General features: G+C 42.1%; 1 protein-coding gene across 6 annotated transcripts in view; it reads left to right on the plus strand.

The window, feature by feature from the left end:
* The first annotated feature begins 1152 nt into the window (after positions 1-1152).
* The window catches only part of LOC140211987 (cytoplasmic polyadenylation element-binding protein 1-like), a 111299-nt gene continuing 86768 nt past the window's right edge, over positions 1153-25683 (plus strand). For 2 of the 6 annotated variants that reach the window (XM_072282303.1, XM_072282304.1), the window contains exons 1-2: positions 1548-1584; positions 2139-2322. In XM_072282303.1, coding sequence (XP_072138404.1) covers positions 1582-1584; positions 2139-2322 — 187 coding nt within the window. In that variant the 5' untranslated portion in view covers positions 1548-1581. The other 4 variants (XM_072282308.1, XM_072282305.1, XM_072282306.1 and 1 more) reach the window with 4 other exon arrangements.

The following is a 25683-nucleotide window of genomic DNA, read 5'->3' on the forward strand; positions in this document are numbered from 1 at the left end:
GAGATCAGGTGTTTCCAATGTGCATCATCTGGCACCGGGTTAGGACGGAAAGCCGCCAATGACATAAATAGGGGGCGTTGGGCGATGAGCGTTGTTGCAAAACGTCTTGATTTATTTTAAAGATCTATTTTCATCCCATTGCTAGTCGCTGTGTTGCAAATTTCATTTTCCGTTTTATTGTGGCGAGTACTCCGGTCGGGAAGGTGACCATGGCTTTTTCGCTGGTAAGGAAAATTGTTACAAGGCGAGAGAGAGGGAGGGAATGCACCAAGAGTGCGTCACGACAGTAACAAGAGCTTGCACGACAGTCCGGCTGGGGCTTGCTGATAAGAGTGAGGAATATCAATGGCAACGGGAGCAAATAATTTTACAATAATAGGTTTTTTTTTGCGCTCTAATTCAATGCCGAGATAGAGCCCGTGTGCATTTTACAGGGTATTTCCAACTTTCAGTGCACCGTTAAAAAGTGTCGCAATATTTTACTGCTTGCGTATATTAACGTTTTGTTGCCTATCCTTGGATGCGTTTTTTTAAAACCATCCCAAATGTAGAATGGCGATGACCTACGGAATTTGTATTGTTCCCCTTATCTCCTGTGGAAGGTTGTGTTAGCAACACAGAAGCGACTCTAGACCGGGGAGCGGCCTCAAGCTTATTAAAATGTTTCCGTGCTGGTAATTATTGCACTTGTATTCTACTGAGCTTTGCAGTCGATTGTCGGGGTTTAACTTTCAAACCTCTGGCGTAAGGACTAAATGTGACGCCTATGCATGGTCTACTTATCGGTAACACATTAAGATGCTTTTGTTTAATTTATATTGCTGGCCAAAGTGAAAGGGGTACTGCATTTTTATTTTTGGAAACCAATCTATGGGAACTGAACTTAAAAGTACCATGCGCACGTGTGCTTGAAGTAGGTAGTGAAGATGTATGCAAGAATCTTGGCACCGTTCCGGGAAAAAAAAGGCGTTGCAGAAATCGAACATGACCCAGAATCGTTTGTTCTTCATGACTCTGGTTTTCTGGGAATGCACACTGCAAGAAGAGCATTGCTTGCTCCGTAGTGCCCGTTAGAGGCTTTGCCGCTGCAGCAGCAGAAGTCGAGCAGCCAGTCGGAGCATCTGTCTGATGTCTGCTTCCCCGGGACTGGTCCGCTCCGCTCGGCTCGCGCCCGCCTGCACGTGGAGCAGGAGAAGGGGCGGCGCGTGCTGTGCCACGTGCGTTTGTTTACCAGCGCACCTCGGTGGGCGACGGCAAATGCGGGCGGGGTAAAAAGGTGGATGAATGAGATGCTACTCTAGTTATCATACGGCGCCACGTATCGAATTGTAGGGTACCGGTAATATTTGAAAACTATTACTTAATAATAAAGGGGGAACGGCGCTTTTATTATTGCAATTATGGCCTCCTGCGGTGACCTTTCAAATCCGAGCACCCCCCTCTTCTGCAGTCGATTTGGACGTCGTGAAGGCGGGGCGGTGGCTGCGGTTGGGGATTGGCTGCTGCTGTGATTGACGGCCGAGGAGGAGCGCGTGGGAGAATCGGTGGGTTGCCGGAGTCGGAGCTGGGGTTCGGCAGCGCATGGTAACAGCGCAGGGCGGGATGATTGCCCCGCAAGTGCCCGAGTAACGGCAACCAGCCCCAGGTGGCGCCAAGGCAAATGCGAGGCGAATGACGGTGGATAAGGATAGAGGCCGGGGTGGGAGAATCCTCATTATGAGGGGAGGGGCAGGAGCTCTGAGCTGGACAGACGGGTTTCTAGGCGAGCGACTAGGCTCGACGAGCCGGCGCGCAGCGAGCCGAAAGGGTCGAGGCCCTTGGCGCTTGTGTGTGTGGTGGGGGGGGGAGAGCGGTGTCGTGTCCTGCTCCGCCCCTTCATACCAGGCGAGTGGAAGTGCGCGCCTCCTGGCGGTGGGACCGTGCAGTGCAATCATCTGCGCATGCGCGGTGAGGCCCACCCGGGTCATCCTGAGACCTTGCGGGTTTGGACGGCCTTCCATGCCAGTTGGGCGCAGTGCAGACCCTCGTACCACCGCGCTCCTCCGTTCGCGGGACAGCTCATGAAGTGTATGGTAGAGGTAACTTAATTTGAATGTGAAATTACGAAAGTGGCTTTCTAATAACTTAATATTTTTCAGAACGACGAGAGTGGCACGGGGCAGGATTGCTGGGATGTGCCCCGCTCTACAGAAACACCAGCCTTGTCCACCTGCAGTAATGCTGACATCTTCCGCAGAATAAACGCAATGTTAGACAACTCTTTGGACTTCTCAGGAGTCTGCACAACTCCTATCACCAAGGGTCGCAGGGAGAATGTGGGAGGTAATACACTTACAGGGAGTTATGTTGGTAAACATTTTGCTCGGTTCAACATGAAGTAGTTTTTGGTTGGCTGGCATATCTCAGGCTTTGATGCACTTAATGTTGTATTGTTCTAGTGCTTTATTTAATGCCATAAAGAGTTTTACTGGATTATAAGTGTCTGCAAAATTGACCAAATTTGGTCAGAGGTAAATTTTAAAGGATGTCTGTTTAGTGACTGAATTTCAGCTGGGGTCCTGTGTAACTAAAAGCATGGGCAGCAATTTTGGGTGCTTGAAATTGAGGATAAACCAGAAATTTGTGCATATAATCTCCTGGGTTGGGGTAAGATTGTATTGTAAGAGGGAAAGATGAGACTACCAAAGTATCTTGAAAAGTTAAAGCCTTGCTTTCTGGTCTAAAAGCAAGGGTCACTTCACATGGATGCTTGTTAGGCAATTTATCTTGCAATATACTTCTGATTCAGTTCTGCTGCTTACTGGAACTTGCTGTTCTTGTGCGGTAAGAATTGCTTTTCAGATGTTGAGGGTGGTATTGTAGATAGCTGGGAAATGAAACAGTTTTATTTCTCCAACTTAACTAACAAAATAACATTAATTGCCAATAAAATGTCTGGATTTTACTGCTTTTAGTAATATTTGTATTTGGGCACTTTTGGTATTGTCCTTCATTGCTATCTGGCTTGTTTAAGTTTTGTCTATGAATTGCTTTTAAGTTTTAATTGTGACTGGATAGATGGTGGTAATGCAGTTGACAGTGAGATTTCAGAAATATGCATTTAGTTAAGTTACAGCTGTAGTTGAGCTTTTGTTTCAGGTGTCTTGATGGTGGTGTGAAAGCAAAAGAGCATACAAGGAAGCCAGAGCAAGTGGGAAGATAGAGGATTGGGGAGATTTTTTTAAAACTTGCGGAAGGAAACTAAGAAGGTCATTTGGAAGGGAAAGACATTGAGAGGAAATTGGTGACTAATATCAAAGGAAGAAAAAACTTTTTATCAAGTATATAAAGGGTAAGAGTCGAGGGTGGATATAGGACCAATAGAAGATGATGCTGGGGATATTGTAATGAGATGCAGAGATAGTAGAGGAGCCAAATGTGTATTTTGCATCAGTCTTCACAGTGGAAGACATCTGCATTATATCGTACATTCAAGAGTGTCAGGGAAGTGAAGTTTGTGCAGTGAAAATTATGACTGAGAAGGTGCTGAGGAAACTTAAATGGTTTGAAGGTGGATAAATCTCCTGGACCTGATGGAATGCACCCTCAGGTTCTGAAGGAAGTAGCTGCAGAGATTGTGGCGACATTAATGACGATCTTTCAAGAATCGATAAATTTTGGCATTGTACTGGATGACTGGAAAATTGCAAATGTTACTCTATTTAAGAAGGGCGGGAGGCAGCAGAAAGGAAACTATAGACCTGTTAGCCTGACTCAGTGGTTGGGAAGTTGTTGGAATCGATTGTTGGGGATGAGTTTATGGAGTACCTAGAGGCACATGACAAGATAGGTCAAAGATAGCATGGTTTCCTGAAAGGAAAATCCTGCCTGACAAACCACCTGCAGTTCTTTGAGGAAATTACAAGCAGGGTAGACAAAGGAGATGCAGTAGGTGTGGTGTACTTGGATTTTCAGAAGGCCTTTGACAAGGTGCCACACATGAGGCTGCTTAGCAAGATAAGAGCCCATGGAATTACAGGGAAGTTACTAGAGTTTGTGGAGCATTGGCTTGTTGGCAGAGAACAGTAGGAATAAAGGGATCCTATTCTGGCTGCTGGTTACCAGTGGAGTTCCACAGGGGTCAGTATTGGGACCGCTGCTTTTCACGATGTATGTCAGTGATTTGGACTATGGTATTAATGGATTTGTGTCTAAATTTGACGATGATACAAAGATGGATGGAGGAGTGGGTAGTGTTGAGGAAACAGAGCCTCAGAGAGACTTGGATAGTTTAGGGGAATGGGCAAAGAAGTGGCAAATGAAATACAATGTTGGAAAGTGTATTGTCATGCACTTTGGTGGAAGAAATAAATGGGCAGACTGTTATTTAGATGGAGGGAATTCATAATGCAGAGATGCGAAGTGACTTGGGAGTCCTCGTGCAAGATACACTAAAGGTGAACCTCCAAGTTGAGTTGGTTGTGAAGAAGGCGAATGCAACATTGGCATTCATTTCTAGAGGTATAGAATATAAGAGCAGGGATGTGATGTTGAAGCACTATAACGCACTTGTGAGACCACACTTGGGAGTATTGTGTGCAGTTTTGGGTTCCTTATTTTAGAAAGGATATACTGACGTTGGAGAGGGTTCAGAGAAGATTCATGAGAATGATTCCAGAAATGAAAGGGTTACTGCATGAAGAATGTCTGGCAGCTCTTGGGCTGTATTCCCCGGAGTTCAGGAGAATTGGGGGGGGGGGGGGCGAAATAACATAGAAACATTCTGAATGTTAAAAGGCCTGAACAAATTAGATACGGCAAAGTTTAATTCCCATGGTAGGGGAGTCTAGGACAAGAGGGCAAAATTTCCGGATTGAAGGACATCCTTTTAGAACTGAGATGTGGAGAAATTATTTTAGTGAAAAGGTGGTAAATCTGTGGAACTTGTTGCCATGAGTGGCTATGGAGGCCAAGTCATTGGGTGTGTTAAAGGCGGAGATAGTTTCTTGATTAGCCAGGGCATCAAGGGGTGTGGGGTGAAAGCAGGGGAGTGGGGATGACTAGAAGAATTGGATCAGCTGTGATTGAATGGCAGAACAGACTTGATGGGCCAAATGGCCTACTGCTATATCTTGTGGTCTTGCACAAATTAATGCTGATATTGCTCAGAATAAGAGAAAAGCTGCTCTTTATTGCAGGAGAGACATCTTTATTGTACAAGAGACATCTTAACTGGTATAAAAGTTCCTTGTGAGACCAAATCTGAAATATTGTACAAATTTGTCTCAAGTGGTCATGAAAATTGATGTGCAGTGAAGACTCACTAGATTGATGGGTAAATTGAAAGACTGATACTAGGACTATATTCTAGAACAGGTGTTCCCAACCTTGGGTCACAGACCTTTCAGTTAATGGTAAGGCTCCATGGCATAAAAGTTAGGAATCCCTGTTCTAGAGTTAAAATGAGGTGGTCTGTCTTTTACCTTGTACTTTGCTGAGAACAGTGACATTGATGTGGAGCTAGTTCGTATTGACTAATTTGTTTAGGAGTAGGCCAAATCTCAGGAGTTGGCCACTTGAGATGAGAGAAATTTCCTTTTATTTCTCAATTCTTTGGATTTCGCTAACCCAGTGTATTTAGGACGATGCAAACACGAGGAAATCTGCAGGTTGACAATTGGGTGTTTTGGTCATGGCGACCCAAGGAAATTGAAATTAACACAAGGAAAGGTAGATCAGTTGGATCACAGCAGACCTGTCTGAATGGTGTGTTGCCCTCTTTAATGATGGTTATATGTATCCCATTCCAGTGCATCAAGATTTCCCAAGTGCTTGCAGAATGACTGCAGTGCTTATAAGATATTCAGCCCCATTGGAAGTTCTGATGTTTTATTGAATCACAGGATTTGGCTTTTCTGACACTGATCAACAATCATCAAAGTGAAAACAGATCTCTACAAAGTGATCTGAATTATAAATATAAAACAAAATAATTAAGTATTTCACCCCTTCAAGTCAGTATTTAGTAGATGCCCCTTTGGCAGCATTTACAGCTTGAGGGTGGGTCTCCTTGAGTGTCCTGAGTCTCTTGGTGGCCTCCCTCACTAGTTTCCTTGCATGGTTACTCAATTTTTAGGACTACCTGCTCTATACAGATTTACAGCTGTGCCACTTTTTCTTGATGATTGACTTAACTGTACGCAGGGAATTTCAGTGACTTGGGAATTTTCTTGTTTTCATCTCCTGACTTGAGCTTTTCAGTAATCTTTCTGCAGAGTTACTTGGTGTTCTTTTGTCTTGGTGTAGTTTTTGCCAGGATACTGACTCACCAGCAGTTGCACCTTCCAGATACAGGCAACACACATTAAAGTTGCTGGTGAACGCAGCAGGCCAGGCAGCATCTCTAGGAAGAGGTACAGTTGACGTTTCAGGCCGAGACCTCGAAGATGCTTGAATTTCCAGCATCTGCAGAATTCCTGTTTTGTGCTTCCAGATACAGTTGTATTTTTACTACAATCAATTGAAACACTTTGCACACAGGTGATCTCCATTTAACTGCGACTTCTAAAACCAATTGACTGCACCAGTGATTTGGTTTGTCATATTAAAGGAGATGAATAAATACAGTCAACTATTATTTTGTATTTGTAATTAATTTAGATCACTGTAGAGATGTTTTCACTTTTGATACGAAAGTCTTTTTCTGTTGATCAGTGTCAAAAAGGCCAAATTGAATCCACTGATTGAATGTTATAAAACAATAAAACATAAGAACTTCTAAGGAAGTGAATACTTTTTATAGGCACTGTATATAGTTTTTATAGGGTTTCTGGATTACTTTGTACATTAATAACCTATTTTATCTTTTGATAGGATGCTTTTATGAGTGGTTATTGATGAAATTGTCAAATATTACAAATTGATGCAAGGTTTCTGACTTGTGAAAGGCTATCAACATTTCATTTATAATCTCTATCCTATTTTACAATCTCCATTCAATTCTGTAATCAACAGCTTCAAATGGTATGCTAGAGCAAGTCGTCTTTAAGTGATTTTGACATGTATCCTGTTCTGTATAATTATGCTTTAATTTTTAGTTTTCACTGAAACTTGTTCAAGAATTCTAACCCTACTCTGTGACACCCACATCTTGACATGAAGTAGAAACAAATATATAGTTGTTTAATTATTCCTGCAACTCAACCCTATATTCAGGTCTTGTCAAAATATTAACATTTTGTTTCTCACTCCAGTAGTCCAACTGCCCTCAGGCATTAATGATTGGGGAGGGGAATGGTATATTAAGTGTAATTGGTTTACCTATTCTTTTATTTTGAGATGGTGTGGAATAGGCCCTTCTGGCTCAGTGAGCTGTGCTGCCCAGCAACCCACCTATTTTATCACTAGCCTAGTCACAGGACTATACATGATGACCAATTAACCTCTATTTGGACTGTGGGAGAAAACCATAACATGAAGGAAACTAAAATGGTCATGGGGAGAATGTACAGACTACTTACAAGATGACTCTGGAATTGAACTCCAAGCTGATTCACTGAGCTGTAATAATAATATTGCACTAATCCCTACACTGCTGTGGCACCCAGGTCAAAGTTCAAAGTACATTCATTATCCGGTTGTGTATTTGGTATATAATCCTGAGATTCATCTTCCCACAGACAGACATGAGATAAATACCATGGAACACGTTCAAAGAAAACATCAAATACCCGATATGCAAAAAAAGTTGTACAAATGGTGTAAAACATGGGAATATCACGGTATTAAACATCAAACTGAGGAGTCCTAGAAATAGTCCAGGATTGTTCAGTCAAATTTAGTGCTGCGGTTCGTTGACTACAGGCCACAAAGCCAGCCTGCCCTGAACAGAATAGTGTAAAATAGCAATAAGAGTAATTAGAAACACAACATGAATTGCATTGTCCTTTTTTTTAAAAAAAAAAGTCCAATGCACAAACTGCACCAACCAAATGTTACCTAAGACTCTTGCATCTTCCTGCAGCAGCGAGGGATATAAACTGGTCAAACACAGGTAGCTGCCACTGTATACCCACTTGCCTTCCATTCTCATCCTCTATTTTAATCTTGCTCAATGCTTTAATCGGTGAGTTGGTCAAGAATTGGAGTAGGTTATTTGTTTGCGATCTGCTGTTAGAAACACTCTGTGCTTGACCGTGCCTAATTCCCTCTGTGATACCAAAACCACCAGATTGCTCAGTCAACCTAAAATCAATTGCTAAATGTAAATACAGGCTCAAGTTGTGCACAAATTAGTAGAAATATTTTTAAATGTATTTCATGATCTGTCTGCAGGACATTGCCATTAGTCATGTTGGTCACTGCTGCTATCTTGCAATATAGTCATTACCTGTGGTCTGTCAAGCCATGATAAAGATTCTTGTTTTCTAACTCTGTTTTCATATTTCCTTTTAATCCCATGCAGTTTCTTCTGCTCTACCTATGTTCTACTACATTTTTCCTTTTTGTGGCTTTATTTCAGTTGCTCTGCCTTTTCGCTGAGAGGTTCTGTACTCTAGAATTCTCAAATAATTTTGCCTCTAGACTGCCCTTGAAGTAATTTGATGTATCCAGAAACAAGATGTAAAGTGAGTTTTGGAAAAGAATTCACTTGATCAAACTTGAAGGTTAAAGGTATTGATGGTCAACACCTTGGCCATGTGGAAACCAGGGTCAGAATCTTAGGATATTTTGTGACCTACAGATTTTGGTTAAGATTGAAACTTGGCTCTGTATCAAAGTGGCAATCTTGTTTGCAGATTTTTAACTTTACCTTCAACACTGGTTCTGGAGTTGCACCACAGCAAGCTAATCTTGCTAGCTGTGCCTTATAGTATCTGTCAGTGGATTACAAACTTCTTTGAAGGAAGCAGTATGTAAGGCTGGGCTCCTATGTGTCTGATCCAGTGTCTATTATCACAGACTCCTCCTCTCCCCCCCCCCCCCCCCCCCAGATCTGTTCTGTTATCCCTCCTGTTCTCACTTTATACAAATGACTATACCTCCACAGACAAATCCATTATATAAAAAAAAAATTCTAAAGTTCATGAATGACATGATTTGGTTTAATCTCTAATAATGTGACTTCCCCTCAGAAGTAGAGGAAGAGATTCACTTCTGCTGACAACCCCTACCTGTTCTCTTTGAAATTGATGGTTAGTCTGTGTTTGGAGTTGTCATTCAAATTCCTGGGGACTACCATTACCAATGTATTGAAGTGGGTCAAGCATGTTACATTCATCACCAGGAAAGTGCAGCAGAGATTGTTCTTTCGACACCAGCTTGGAAACTTCTATCTCGGTATATTCTGATGAATTTTTACTCTGCCATCATTGTGTTTTGACTGGCTCTACCCCTATTTAGTTTCCCATTGTCTTCTCCCTCTCCCAAGTACAGGTTGCAGTCAACAGTCCACTCAGCAGAGAAGATCATTGGCTGTCAACTAATGACATTGAGACTTTTGCCAGAATGAAGAGGAGCTGGGGGGGGGGGAAAAATGCTGCTTGACTCTACCCATCCTAGCTGTTGTTAAATTGCCATTAGGAAGACATTGCCAGTCCATCACCAGGATTACATGTCACCTCCAAAGCTTCCTTCCTGTAGCTATCCAGCTTCCCAACAAAACTCAGTGTAATACCCTAACTATCCCTGCAGAACATCCAATAAATGTCTTTTCTGCTGTCCTCTGATTATTTAGTCTGTTTAAATGTTCACATTGGAGTTTTATGTTTATGCATATGATGGTTCTGTTGACTGCTCATGGCTGTCTGCATAATTGTCTTGTAAATTGGTTGCTATTGTGTTTGTTAGGGTATTCTCTTGTGTTTGGGCTTGGCACCAAACAATCAGTGCTGACAATAATGTGATTTTGATAAATTGTGCTTTTATAGGTAGAATTAGCGAAGGGAAGTTTTAAAAGGGATATGTGAGTATGGGTTAGGCAAATGTGGGATTACTGAGCTGGGAAAAGATGGGCTGAATGGCCATTGGGGGGTGGGGGAGAGTTCTTCCCTGCAATCAGTATTGAAGCTGAGGCTACACTTGCACAAGGGTTCACAAATGTGAACAACTGAAACCACTTACACATCTAATACGTCTTGCAGTAAACATTTCAGACTGACTAATCTTAAAACCATGCATGTTTTTAAAAAAAAAAAAAAAAAATTATTCTTTAAGCTATTACTAGACATGAAACCTGTTATGATTGCATTTCGGCTATTGTATGTAGTTTATTTAATGCAGTATTGCTTTTGCTGCCTTGTCACTTTACCAACTTTATTTGGACTGCATTTTGTATCAGTTTCAAATACACTGCATCTTAGAATGAAGATATTTGAGCCATGATATTTTAATCACCAGTTTAGAATTGGTTATGCTAGGTTTTGTCTGTAATTTGCTTGAGCACCTTGACTAATCTCTAAAAGCAGCTGATGCTGTGCAAAGGAGCCCGTGTTAAAGACTGTAACATCTTGGTGGCCAGTGTATAGCATAGGCTGATATATGTGAAGCCGGATGTCTGAAGCAGGTATAGTTTCTTGCAGTAGCCAATTTTGTATCTGAGTAAATTGGTTGCTACACTAGATTGTTTTAAACAGATTTCTAATCTGCTAGGTGATGGTGAAATATGCCTTGTATTTCATTAGTTTACATTTTCTCCTTGCACTGTGCTGGGATTACTGGGAAGGTATTTGGTTTTGCCTGTTATCCTTGCAGTAAAACCCTTCAGTTAAATTTGAATATTCTAGACTTCACAGATGAATGTATTTGTTTCCAATTTTCTCAGTTAAATCTTGATTATTCATTGGAGTAGGTTTTGAATTCAAATGGTTCCATTTATTATGTATACAACCTCAAGTACTTTGCAGACATCCACAGAACAGAAGAGCCCCAAAAGAATGACAAATGTTAGAACCCCAAACCCCCATCCTCCCCAAATTGAACTTGATCTTATTTTCAAAAAATTGATCTTTGACTGTGGAATCCATTTTACTGCTACATTCATTTGGTGTCTGTGATGTGACTGGATATGGAAAAGAATAAACTGTTGTATAGGACTTGTGAAAGCATAGACTCTAAAACTACTTGACATTGATGTAACTTGTCAATAAACTATCCAACAATGCACAACTGCAGATGTTACGTTTTGAGCACCAGGCTTGAGATTAAAATGGTTTTGCCTAGAACACCATTACAGATCCTTGAACAGTGATTTAGAAAATGGGAATCAACTGATCTTGGCTTAACATAGTAATAGGGGAAATGTTAGTGTGGAAGTCCTAGAAAAGTGGTGTGGAGCAAAATTGGTATTGACCTATGAACAGTAAATCATATTTCTCTATCAGAATAGAGGACATGAGTTGCAGACCAGTGGGTGTGTAGTACTTGGATTTCAGACGACTTGAGGTAACACAAGTTGGTTAAGATCAAAGCACATGCAGTTGATGATGTAAATTGGTAATGAATTGATATATATTGGGTGGAAGTAACAGCACTTTCCATATTGACAGGGTAGGACTTGAGTGCTACGGGCATTGCTGTTGGGGCCCAAATCTATTCATAATTGCAAACAAGAGAAAATCTGCAGATACTGGAAGTCCAAGCAACACAAAATGCTGGAGGAACTCAGCAGGCCAGGCAGCATCTATTTGGCGGTGGGGGAATGCAATTGATATTTCGGGCTGAAACCCTTCTGCAAGACCAGAAGGAATAAAAGCTGAGTAGATTTTAAAAGGTGGGGGAAGGGGAAAGAACCACCAAGTGATGGGTGAAACCTGGAGGGGGAGGGATGAAGGAATTAGAGCTGGGAAGCTGATTGGTGAAATGATGTGGAGGGGGTGGGCATTACTAGAAATTTGAGAAATCTTGTGTTCATGCCATTGCGTTGGAGACTACCCAAACAATATAAGGTATTCCTCCAACCTAAGTGTTGCCTCCTCACAACAGTGGAGGAGGCTATGGATGGACCTATTGGAATGGGAAGTGGAATTAAAATGGATGGCCACTAGGAGATCCTGCTTCTAGTGGATGGAGCATAGTTGTTTGGCGAAGTGGTCTCCCAATCTGTCGGGTCTCGCTGATGTACAGGAGGCCACACTGGGAACACTGAACACAGTAAATGACCCCAACAGACTCTCAGGTGAAGTATCGCCTCACCTGGAAGGACTGTTTAAGGCCCTGGATGGTAGTGAGGGAGGTGGTGTAGGGGCAGGAATAGCACTTGTTCTGCTTGTAAGGATAATTGCCAGGAGGGAGATCAGTGGGGAGGAATGAATGGACAAGGGAGTTGTGTAGGGAGTGATCCCTTTGGAAAGCAGATGGTGGGGGGAGGGGGAGAGATACTTGGTTGTGGGATCCCATTGAAGGTGGTGGAAGTTTCAGAGAATTGTGTGCTGGATGAGGAGGCTTGGGTGGTAGGTGAGAATAAGAGGAACACTATCCCTGATAGTTGACAGGAGGATGGGGTGAGACCAGATGTGTGTGAAATGGAAGAGATGCAGTGAGGGCAGCATTGGTCTCTTTTTTTTTGAAACTGGAGGACATCTCCTTTGTCCTAGAATGAAGAGTCTCATCCTGAGAGCAGAGATGGAGGAATTGAGAAAGGGATGGTGTTTTTACAAGTAGGGTGGGAAGCAGTGTAGCCTAGGTAGCTGTGAGAGTCTATGGATTTGTAATAGACATTGGTGGAATAGCTGTCTCTGGAGATAGACTGAGGAAAAGGGAAGGGAGGTGTTGGAAATGGACCAGATAAACTTGTGGGCAAGGTGGAAGTTGGAGGCAAAAGTGAAGAAGTTGATGAGTTCAGCACAGGTGCAAGAAGCAGGAATTTGTGATCAAATTAATCAGGGCATTAGTGAGACATGATACAAGATCTAAGGAGCAGAATGTTGAATCCATCTGGGTAGAGATTAGGAATAATAAAGGGGGGAAAAATCACTGGGAGTTGTCTGTCAGCCACTGAGTAGTAACATTACATGGCACAGGCAATAAACTGAGAAATATCTCAGGTATGTAAGAATGGAACAGCAGCTAACATGGACCTTAACATGTACATTGGGTGAATCAAATTGGTCAAGGCATTTTTGAGCAGGACCTCAAGAATGCCATCACATTCATTCTATGAACAGCAGATTACTGAACCTACAAGGCAACATGCTATTTTGGGTCTGGTCCTATCTAACGAGACAGGTAAAATTAGTGATCTTGTAGTTGGATCCTCTTGAAAAATGAACACAGTATGATTGAGTTTCTCATACAAATGGAGGGGGTCCTGTATAAATGGAGGGTGTAATAGTTTGATCTAAAACCAGTGTATGCCTAAACAAAGGAGACAACAGGATAAGGGAGGAGTTAGATAGGGTAGACTGGGAACACGGGCTTTATGGTGGAACAGTGAAAGATTTTCAAAGATTTTTCAGTGTTCAACAAAAGTATATTCTAGTTAAAAGCAAGGACTGTAAAGGTGGGGAGAGCCAGCCATAGATACCTAAGGAAATGAGGAGGTATCAAATTAAAAACTTGTGTACAAAATAGCCAAGAGTAGTGGGAAACTGGAAGATTGGGAGAACTTTAAAAGCAACAAAGAACCATTAGGTGAGCAATAAAGATAGGGAAGGTATTTTAATAAAATAAACTAGCACAAAATATAAAAATAGTAAGTTTTTTATAATAAAGTGGAAAAGGGTGGCCAAAGTGAATGCAGGTACCTTGAAGGATGAAGGAGAATTTGTATTGGGTAATAAGGGAACAGCTGAGGCTTTGAATGACTATTTTGTGTCTGTTTTCATAGTGGAGGACATGTCTAACATGCTGAAGAGGTGATAAGAATACGATGGGAGATGAGGATCTCAATACAATAGCTATCACTAAAGGAGTAATGCTGAGCAAACTTGTGGGCCTAAAGATAGAAGAGTCCCTTGGTCTGGATGGAGTGCATCCTAGGGTACTGAAAGAAAGAGGTTATAGATGAGGCTTTGGTGATAATTTACCAAAATTCTCTGGACAAGTCCTGGCAGATTGGACGAAGGTGAATATCACGCCACTGTTCAGAAAAAGGTATAGGCAAAAAACAGGTAACTATCGGCTAGTCAGTTTAACACCTTTAATGATGTCATTAAATAGGCATCTGGAAAGAAATGGATCCATCAGACACACATGGATTCAGCAAAGGCAAGTCTCATTTCACAAACTTACTGGAGTTTGAGAATATAACAAATGCATGGATAGAGAGGAGCAGATGGATGTTATTTACTTGGATTTCCAGAAGGCGTTTGATAAGGTACCACATAAGACTTGTCCGTAACAATGCATAGAACTAGTAGTGATGTATTAGTATAGATAAAGAATTGGCTAAGCAATAGAAAGCAGAATTGGGATACATGGTGTTACTCTGGTTAGTAATCAGTGGTGGGTGTTGTGCTGCAGGGGTCTGCTGCAACTGTTCATGATAAACATTTCCCAGCTGGCAAAGGGGCTGAATGTAGTGTATTTAAGTTTGCTGATGATGCTAAATTGAGTGGAAAAGCAAATTGTGCAGAGGGTAGTCTGCAGAAAGATATAGGTTAAGTGAGTGGGGAAGGGTCTGCCAGATGGAGTACAATGTTGGTAAATGTGAGGTGATCCATTTTTTTCTTCCAAATTGGAAGATCAGGTAATTTTGCCTATCGCCACAATAGATCAATGGCAGATGCAGTGTCAGTGGCTCTCCACACAGTTTTAGACCACCTGGACAACACAAACACATGTCAGGATGCTGTTTGCCAACTATGGCTCAGCATTTAATACCATCATTCCCACAATCCTGATTGAGAAGTTGCTGAACCTGGGCCTCTGTACCTCCTTCTGCAACTGGATCCTTGACTTCCTAACAAGACCACAATGTGCCGATTGGTGATAACAATCATCCTCGCTGATGATCAACACCGGCACACCTCGGGTGTGTGCTTAGCCCACTGTTCTACACTCTATATACAAATGACTGGCTAGGCACAGCTCAAATACCTCTATAAATTTGCTGACGATACAACCATTGTTGGTAGAATCTCAGGTGGTGACAAGAGGGCGTACAGGAGTGAGATGTCAACTAGTGGAATGGTGCCGCAGCAACAACTGGCACAATGTCAGTAAGACGAAAGAGCTGATTGTGGACGTCAGAAACATAGAAAATAGGTGCAGGAGTAGGCCATTCGGCCCTTTGAGCCTGCACCACCATTTATTATGATCATGGCTGATCATCCAACTCAGAACCCTGCCCCAGCCTTCCCTCCATACCCCCTGATCCCTGTAGCCACAAGGGCCATATCAAACTCCCTCTTAAATATAGCCAATGAACTGGCCTCAACTGTTTCCTGTGGCAGAGAATTCCACAGATTCACCACTCTGTGTGAAGAAGTTTTTCCTAATTTCGGTCCTAAAAGGCTTCCCCTTTATCCTCAAACTGTGACCCCTCATTCTGGACTTCCCCAACATCGGGAACAATCTTCCTGCATCTAGCCTGTCCAATCCCTTTAGGATTTTATACGTTTCAATCAGATCCCCCTCAATCTTCTAAATTCCAACGAGTACAAGCCCAGTTCATCCAGTCTATCTTCATATGAAAGTCTTGCCATCCCAGGAATCAATCTGGTGAACCTTCTTTGTACTCCCTCTATGGCAAGGATGTCTTTCCTCAGATTAGGGGACTAAAACTGCACACAATACTCCAGGTGTGGTCTCACCAAGGCCTTGTACAACTGCAGTAGTACCTCCCTGCTCCTGTACTCGAATCCTCTCGCTATAAATGCCAGCATACCATTTGCCTTTTTCACCGCCTGCTGTACCTGCATGCCCACTTTCAATGACTGGTGTATAATGACACCCAGGTCTCGTTGCACCCCCCCCTTTCCTAATCGGCCACCATTCAGATAATAATCTGTTTTCCTATTTTTGCCACCAAAGTGGATAACTTCACATTTATCCACATTAAATTGCATCTGCCATGAATTTGCCCGCTCACCCAACCTATCCAAGTCACTCTGCATCCTCTTAGCATCCTCCTCACAGCTAACACTGCCACCCAGCTTCGTGTCATCCGCAAACTTGGAGATGCTGCATTTAATTCCCTTGTCTGAGTCATTAATATATATTGTAAACAACTGGGGTCCCAGCACTGAGCCTTGCGGTACCCCACTAGTCACTGCCTGCCATTCTGAAAAGGTCCCATTTATTCCCACTCTTTGCTTCCTGTCTGCTAACCAATTCTCTATCCACATCAATACCTTACCCCCAATACCATGTGCTTTAAGTTTGCACACTAATCTCCTGTGTGGGACCTTGTCAAAAGCCTTTTGAAAATCCAAATTACCACATCCACTGGTTCTCCCCTATCCAGGAAGGGAAAGGGTCAGGAAGGGTAAGATGAAGGAACACGCACCAGTCCTCATAGGGATGAGAAGTAGGGAGTGAGCAGTTTCAAGTTCCTGGGTGTCAAGATCTGAGGATCTAACCTGGTTGCAACATATAGATACAAAGAAAGCAAGACAGTGGCTATACTTTGTTACGAGTTTGGAGATTTTGTATGTCAACAAATACACTCAAATTTCTATAGATGTACTGTGGAGAGCATTCTGACAGGCTGCATCACAGTCTGGTATGGCGGGGGGGTGGCTACTGCACAGGCCCAAAAGAAGCTGCAGAGGGTAATAAATCTAGTTGGTTCCATCTTGGGTACTAGCCTATAAAGTACCCAGGACATCTTCAGGGAGCAGTGTCTCAAAGGCTATGTCCATTATTATGAACCTCCAGCACCCAGGACATGCCCTTTTCTCACTGTTACCATCAGGTAGGAGGTACAGAAGCCTGAAGGCACACACTCAGTGATTCAGGAACAGCTTTTCCCCCCCTCTGTCATCTAACTTATAAATAGACATTGAACGCTTGGACACTACTTCACTTTTTTTAAAGTTTTTTTTGCACATTTTAAAATCTATTCAATATACATACTGTAATTGACTTACTCATTTTTGTTCTCTTCCATATGTATTGAATTGAACTGCTGCTAAGTTAACAAATTTCACGTCACATGCTGGTGATAATAAACCTGATTCTGATTAAGTGGTAAAAGATTGCAGCATGCTGCTGTGCAGAAGGCCTTAGGAGTGCTTGTGTTTGAATCAAAGGTTGGTTTGCAGGTGCAGTAGGATATCAAGAAGGGAAATAGAATGTTGGCCTTCATTGCTAGAAGGATTGAATTTAAGAGCAAGGTTGTTACAATTGTATAGGATACTGGCGAGGCCACATCTAGAGTACTACATGCAGTTCTGGTCTCTTTACTTGAAGGATATACTGGTTTTGGAGGCAGTGCAGAAGAGGTTCACCAGGTTGATTCCAGAGATGGAGGTTAGACTGAGGAGAGATTGAGTTGCCTAGGATTCTGCTAGAATTCAGAAGGATTAGGAGATTTTATAGAAACATATAAAGTTATGAATGGGATAGATCAGATAGAGGCAGGAAAGTTGTTTCCACTGGTAGGGGAGACTAGAATGAGGGGATGTAGTCTGAAGATTCAGGGGAGTAAATTTAGGGTGGAGATGAGGAACTGCTTTTTCCAGAGCAGTGAATTTGTGCCCAATGAAGCAGTGGAGACTCCCTCAGTAAATATATTTAAGACAGGGTTGGATAGATATTTGCATAGGAGGGGAATTTGGGGTTATGGGGGGGAAAGGTGGGTGAGAAGTCCATGGCCAGATTTGCTATGATCTTATTGAATGGCGGAGCAGGCTTGACAGACCAGATGGCCTACTTGTGCTCCTATTTCTTGTGTTGTGATTTGGCTGATGAGGCAGTTCTAGGTTTGAACTGGCAAAATTAGAAATGTGTAGATAATGATGAGAATATAGAAATCCTTTAAGGGGATAGCGCCAGGCTGAATTGATGAAGCACATGGCAGATGCAATAAAATAAATGGAAATCACTTTCCATAATGTAGAAGTGTTTTGAAATGGTGAGATTGTACAGAAACTACCTGAAAGCTGCAATACAAATTCATCAAGCAATTAAATGCTAATGCATTGTTGGCCTTTATTGTAAGATGTCTTGAATACAAGAATTAAAAAAAAACTTACTGCTGTTGTGCCATCTTGGTGAGACTGCATCTGGGATATTGTGTACAGTTTTGATGTCCTTGCCAAAAAAAAAAAAAAAAAAAAATTGCTTGCCATTGAAAGACTGGCTCCAATGGTGGCAGGCTTGATCTACAAGTAGTGGGTAGAGAAACCTGCACTTGCTAGTGTTTTGGATAAGGTGATTGTTTAATCTTAAGTTTTATTTTGTATATTAAAAAAAATAATTGACAAGCTGGATACATGGAACAATCTTGAACCAGTGATTGGTCTCAGAACAAAAACTAGGCCACTTAGAAAAGTGAAGAAATTCCTTCACTGAAGGTGATGAATCTTGGAATTCTGTACTTGCAAGAATGATTCAAAGCATTTCTGGTATTAGATTATTACTGGGGCAGGGTGAATGCCTACTGTCCTGCCAGCTTTTCATTAGTTGTTTTACTGTTATCTTTAAAACATCAATGGGTAAATTACCTAAATTTTAATTTGTGTATAGTGTCCACAGTTAGGTTTTTCATGGGAGATGTTGACAAGATGTAACCTTTTGTACCTGTTTTACGTCCTGATTTTATGACATGTTCAAGTTGATAGTCAATTTACACAAAGCAGTTGCTAATGCTCTCTGTAATTAGAAGTTTTAAAGGCTACAGAATGGCTTTTGTGGTATTTAGGTTGTGTGCATATCTACCTTCCAGGAGGTGTAACTTCAATTTGACAAAGCTAAGCATTGAAAATTCTTGAGTCGAGCTCACAATTGCAGTTAGTTTTATTAAAATTAAACTGCAAATTCTGGAAACACTTGGTTTAGTTAGCATCTATGGAAGAGAAATAGTTAGTTTTGGGTCTTCAAGAGATAAATGGGCCTTGAAGTTGCCAAGTGATAGAGGACAAAGGCTGTATGTAATGGGGTGAAATCAAGCTAGTGGTTGTGGTAATTGTTCTTACTAAATTGAGACATGTCTAGCAGATTCCACATTTCTAACAGGGAAAACTGTATCCTATCACTGAATGACTTGCAGAAATGGTCAGTTCTGATACCGGAAGTTGTCATAAGGTGATAAATTTGATAGGACTTCAGAAGGCTGCAACTTGGCCAGTTAGAAATATTCCTTGCTCCTGTGGGGCTTGTAACAGGGCAAGAGGTCAGACAAATGGATCAGTGGAATGGAGAATTAAACTGATAGTGTTCCCTCAGACCTTGAAGGAGACTAGTGTTGAAATTGCGGGGGCCCTGGCAGAAATATTTAAAATATCGCTGTCTACGGGTGAAGTGCCGGAGGATTGGAGAGTGGCTCATGTTGTTCCGTTGTTTAAAAAAGGATCGAAAAGTAATCCGGGAAATTATAGGCCGGTGAGTTTAACGTCAGTAGTAGCTAAGTTATTGGAGGGAGTACTAAGAGACAGAATCTACAAGCATTTGGATAGACAGGGGCTTATTAGGGAGAGTCAACATGGCTTTGTGCGAGGTAGGTCATGTTTGACCCAATCTGTTGGAGTTTTTCGAGGAGGTTACCAGGAAAGTGGATGAAGGGAAGGCAGTAGATATTGTCTACATGGACTACAGTAAGGCCTTTGACAAGGTCCTGCATGGGAGGTTAGTTAGGAAAATTCAGTCGCTAGGTATACATGGAGAGGTGGTAAATTGGATTAGACATTGGCTCGATGGAAGAAGCCAGAGAGTGGTGGTAGAGAATTGCTCCTCTGCGTGGAGGCCTGTGACTAGTGGTGTGCCACAGGGATCAGTGCTGGGTCCATTGTTATTTGTCATCTATATCAATGATCTGGATGATAATGTGGTAAATTGGATCAGCAAGTTTGTTGATGATACAAAGATTGGAGGTGTAGTAGACAGTGAGGAAGGTTTTCAGAGCCTGCAGAGGGACTTGGACTAGCTGGAAAAATGGGCTGAAAAATGGCAGATGGAGTTTAATACTGACAAGTGTGAGGTATTGCACGTTGGAAGGACAAACCAATGTAGAACATACAGGGTTAATGGTAAGGCACTAAGGAGTGCAGTGGAACAGAAGGATCTGGGAATACAGATACAAAATTCCCTAAAAGTGTTGTCACAGATAGATAGGGTTGTAAAGAGCTTTTGGTACATTGGCCTTTATTAATCGAAGTATTGAGTATAAGAGCTGGAATGTTATGATGAGGTTGTATAAGGCATTGGTGAGGCCGAATCTGGAGTATTGTGTTCAGTTTTGGTCACCAAATTACAGGAAGGATATAAATAAGGTTGAAAGAGTGCAGAGAAGGTTTACAAGGATGTTGCCGGGACTTGAGAAACTCAGTTACAGAGAAAGGTTGAATAGGTTAGGACTTTATTCCCTGGAGCGTAGAAGAATGAGGGGAGATTTGATAGAGGTATATAAAATTATGATGGGTATAGATAGAGTGAATGCAAGCAGGCTTTTTCCACTGAGGCAAGGGGAGAAGAAAACCAGAGGACATGGGTTAAGGGTGAGGGGGAAAAGTTTAAAGGGAACATTAGGGGGGGCTTCACAGAGTGGTGGGAGTATGGAATGAGCTGCCAGATGAGGTGGTAAATGGGGGTTCTTTTTTTAACATTTAAGAATAAATTGGACATGCATGGATGGGAGGTGCATGGAGGGATATGGTCCGTGTGCAGGTCAGTGGGACTAGGCAGAAAATGGTTCGGCACAGCCAAGAAGGGCCAAAGGGCCTGTTTCTGTGCTGTAGTTTCTATGGTTCTATATCAAGAAGTACTAGATCATCCCTACAGAATTATCCCGAGAGTGGCAATGCGGGCCAGCCACTAAAGGGAACAGTTCAGTGCCACATTTTAATGTCTTAAAGGCTGCATTTGCACTGGCATTCAGCTGCGCAGTCTTTTGAATTTGGGTTACCAGCATTGAGCCAAAACTAAAACTTGTCAATTAAGGTCACTCTGGAATCCTGTGACTATTTCCAGTAGGTATTTGTATCTCCAGGGTTTTCAATGCTTAAATGTGGGTTTAAACACTTGAAGACTTTCAACCTATCTTGCTGTACTTGTGGATAAATTAAAGTTTAGATGTGTAAACTAAACAACAAATCTGCAAAACTGGCATAAGACTGATCAGAACTCATTTCAAACTTTAAATCAGTATTGTATTAAATGTGATACCAAATTTCTAGTCAATTGACCTTTATATTTGGTAACAATAAGTGGGCATGTTTCTGGAGTTTATAGTTTCATTTAATACTTTGCACTCCACCTGGTTCTATTTGGTCAAATATTTTGATTGCAACATTTTGTAAGCATTCAATTTAAGTATGATTTAGTCTAGCTGAAGTTTAACTATTTTGGCTTAATTGCATTTAGTTTTTAAAAAACAAGTTGGTTGAATTTAAAAACAAGGCACTGTTTGGCACTTGTCCTGGTAGTGGAATTGATCCATGGTTGTGGTTAATTTGAAGTAACAGGTTCAGTTTGATTTTAATGAAATTTCTAATTTACCAAAATGTGATAAAACTTGATTTTCATTTTTAAGGTTTTTTAATGTATTTGCATGGATATTAACATTAATGGTGTTTATTGGTACATACATGAGCACAAAGTTTTGAACATGGACAGTTTGGTTCCAATCAACAGCCATGGTGTGTGGACAGTACAGAAAGCATAGAGAATGTTAATGGAATGAGTGCAGCTGATCCAATCACCTGGCTTTGTCTATGTATGCATTCTTCATTATCAAGGCAATCTATAATGCAAACATTCCAAATCCAAGAATGAAGGCAATCTTCTGGAAGGAAAAGGTGTTGACTATAATTGCTGCACTGCAACAAAATAAACTTGTCCATCCTTGCCACTCCAGACCAAGTTAAACAAGATACTTGACATAGGAAAAATTTTTTAAATGAATAGAAATCTTGTTGAAATTCAGATCATGACTGTGAACTTTAAAGATGTATTCATACTCATCTCTTGTATCTCGGAAGTGAAGTTGGGCTAAGGGTCCTTGAATACAGTATGTATAGCCTTAAGATTGTATGGGTCAGGGACTGCAAGTGGCCAAAGTTGCATTCTGCATTGCATTGTCGGTTCTGTTCATTTAAAGGCATAATGAGCATGGGTCTTGTGCAGCAAGTTAAGCAGTTCAAGCTTTAACTCCTCAATGGGAAAGGGTGGAGGGGAGGGGCTGCATGATAACTAGGCTATCTGAATTTGTCCACGCTAGCAAGTGACTACCTTTCAAAACTTGGCCTGTATTGCATCCATCTCTAGTCTGGTGTCAAGTAAAGCTGTACCTTTGACATTCCTTCTCTCTTTCTCTTCTTTCTCTTCTCCTTCCTCCTCCCCCCCCCCTCCCCCAAACACTTCCCAATCTTTCTGGCAACCATATTGCACCTTCAACTTTTGTTCTGGATTGGAGCTAACCTATATGATCAGAATCTGATTTAATATCACTGACAGTTGTAAAATTTTTTACAGCAGCAGTACAATTCACATTACAGTAAATTGCAATGAAAATGTATTAAAGTGCAAAAAGTGTGGTAGTGTTCATGGACCATTCAAAATTGGAAGGTAGAGGAGAAGCTTTCCTAAATTGATAATGAAATTATATTCAATCTGTTTGCCCCTGGAAAAAGCATTGGTTTGACTCTGACATATATAGGTGGCATGTGCACATTTGCAGCTGAACATTCAGGTTATTTACTCATTCACTGAAGCACACGAGAATGATTTTTGGATGTTTAGCTAGCCTTTTTCATACCTTTGGTGTCACCAGTGAAGAAATTGCTGCTTTCAGGGTGGCAATCAGCCTTTTGCTGTCTTAAGTATTTGAAAATAGAGATCTCAACCTGGAATGCAACACATGTACCAGGCAGCGGTGATCCCTTTCTATATGTACACAAGTTACCGATCAGAAGGCATCTGAAAACTCCTGAGGTACTGCTGATAATCTATAGTCTTCTACGGAGGAAGTCCATCTTTCAAGCTTCTCCCAACATGGAAGCTCCAATTACTTGACCACCCCTGGGTGAGCCGGTTTTGTATTTCTGACAAGACTTCTGAGCATTAATGTGGCAGAAATACCAGGAGGTTTAGAAACATAGCAACATAGAAAATAGGTGCAGAAGTAGGCCATTCGGCCCTTTGAGCCTGCACCGCCATTCAGTATGATCATGGCTGATCATCCAACTCAGAACACTGCCCCAGCCTTCCCTCCATACCCCCTGACCCCCGTAGCCACAAGGGGCATAACGAACTCCCTCTAAAATATAGCCAGTGAACTGGCCTCAACTGTTCCCTGTGGCAGAGAATTCCACAGATTCACCACTCTGTGTGAAGAAGTTTTCCCTCATCTCAGTCCTAAAAGGCTTCCCCTTTATCCTCAAACTGTGACCCCTCGTTCTGGACTTCCCCAACATCGGGAACAATCTTCCTGCATCTAGCCTGTCCAATCCCTTTAGGATTTTATACGTTTCAATAAGATCCCCCCTCAATCTTCTAAATTCCAGCGAGTATAAGCCTAGTTGATCCAGTCTTTCAAGATATGAAAGCCCTGCCATCCCAGAATCAACCTGGTGAACCTTCTTTGTACTCCCTCTATGGCAAGGATGTCTTTCCTCAGATTAGGGGACCAAAACTGCGCACAATACTCCAGGTGTGGTCTCACCAAGGCCTTGTACAACTGCAGTAGTACCTCCCTCCTCCTGTACTCAAATCCTCTTGCTATGAGTGCCAGCATACCATTTGCCTTTTTCACCGCCTGCTGTACCTGCATGCCCACTTTCAATGACTGGTGTATGACAACACCCAGGTCTCATTGCACCTCCCTTTTCCTAATCGGCCACCATTCAGATAATACTGTTTTCCTGCTCTTGCCACCAAAGTGGATAACCTCACATTTATCCACATTAAATTGCACCAATTTGCCCACTCACCTAACCTATCCAAGTCACCCTGCATCCTCTTAGCCGCCTCCTCCCAGCTAACACAGCCACCCAGCTTTGTGTCATCTGCAAACTTGGAGATGCTGCATTTAATTCCCTCGTATATAGTAAACAACTGGGGTCCCAGCACTGAGCCTTGCGGTACCCTCACTAGTCACTGCCTGCCATTCTGAAAAGGTCCCATTGATTCCCACTCTTCGCTTCCTGTCTGCCAACCAATTCTCTATCCACATCAATACCATACCCCCAATACCGTGTGCTTTAAGTTTGCACACTAATCTCCTGTGTGGGACCTTGTCAAAAACTTCTTGAAAATCCAAATATACCACATCCACTGGTTCTCCCCTATCCACTCTACTAGTTACATCCTCAAAAAAATTCTGAGATTCGTCAGACATGATTTTCCTTTCCCAAATTCATACTGACTTTGTCCGATGATTTCACCGCTTTCCAAATGTGCTGTTATCACATCTTTGATAACTGACTCTAGCATTTTCCCCACCACTGATGTCAGGCTAACCAGTCTATAATTCCCTGGTTTCTCACTTTTTTTTTTTTTTAAAATAAAAAAGTGGGGTTACATTAGCCACCCTCTAATCCTCAGGAACTAGTCCAGAATCTAAGGAGTTTTGAAAGATTGTCACTAATGCATTCACTATTTCTTGGGCTACCTCCTTAAGCACTCTGGGATGCAGACCATCTGACCCTGGGGATTTATCTGCCTTTAATCTCAATTTACCTAACACCACTTCCCTACTAACATGTATTTCCCTCAGTTCCTCCATCTCACTAGACCCTCGGTCCCCTACTATTTCCGGAAGAAAACCCCAAGGTATTCTTCGGTTATGTGAAGAAAAAAAGATGACAGGAGTGAAGGTAGGACCAATTAGAGATAAAGGTGGGAAGGTGTACCTGGAGGCTGTGGAAGTGAGCGAGGTCATCAATGAATACTTCTCTTCGGTCCTCAATGAATACTTCTTCGGTATTCACCAATGAGAGGGAACTTGATGATGGTGCGGACAATATGAGTGAGGTTGATGTTCTGGAGCATGTTGATATTAAGGGAGAGGTGGTGTTGGAGTTGCTAAAATAGATTAGAACGGGTAAGTCCCCGGGGCCTGACGGAATATTCCCCAGGCTGCTTCACGAGGTGAGGGAAGAGATTGCACCTCTGGCTGGGATCTTTGAACTTGTTGTCCACAGGAATGGTACCGGAGGATTGGAGGGAGGTGAATATTGTCCCCTTGTTCAAAAAAGGTAGTAGGGATAGTTCGGGTAATTGTAGACCAGTGAGCCTTGCGTCTGTTGTGGGAAAGCTGTTGGAAAAGATTCTTAGAGATGAGATCTATGGGCATTTAGAGAATCGTGGTCTTATCAGGTACAGTCAGCATGGCTCTGTGAAGGGCAGATGGTGTCTAACAAGCCTGATGAGAGTTCTTTGAGGTGGTGATCAGGCATATAGATGAGGGTAGTGCAGTGGATGTGATCTATATGGATTTTAGTAAGGCATTTGACAAGTTTCCACACAGTAGGCTTATTCAGAAAGTCAGAAGGCATGGGATCCAGGGAAGTTTGGCCAGGTGGATTCAGAATTGGCTTGCCTGCAGAAGGCAGAGGGTCATGGTGGAGGGAGTACATTCAGATTGGAGGATTGTGACTAGTGGTG

This window comes from Mobula birostris, chromosome 18 (genome assembly GCF_030028105.1).
Source record: "Mobula birostris isolate sMobBir1 chromosome 18, sMobBir1.hap1, whole genome shotgun sequence".
In the NCBI taxonomy this organism is placed as follows: domain Eukaryota; kingdom Metazoa; phylum Chordata; class Chondrichthyes; order Myliobatiformes; family Myliobatidae; genus Mobula; species Mobula birostris.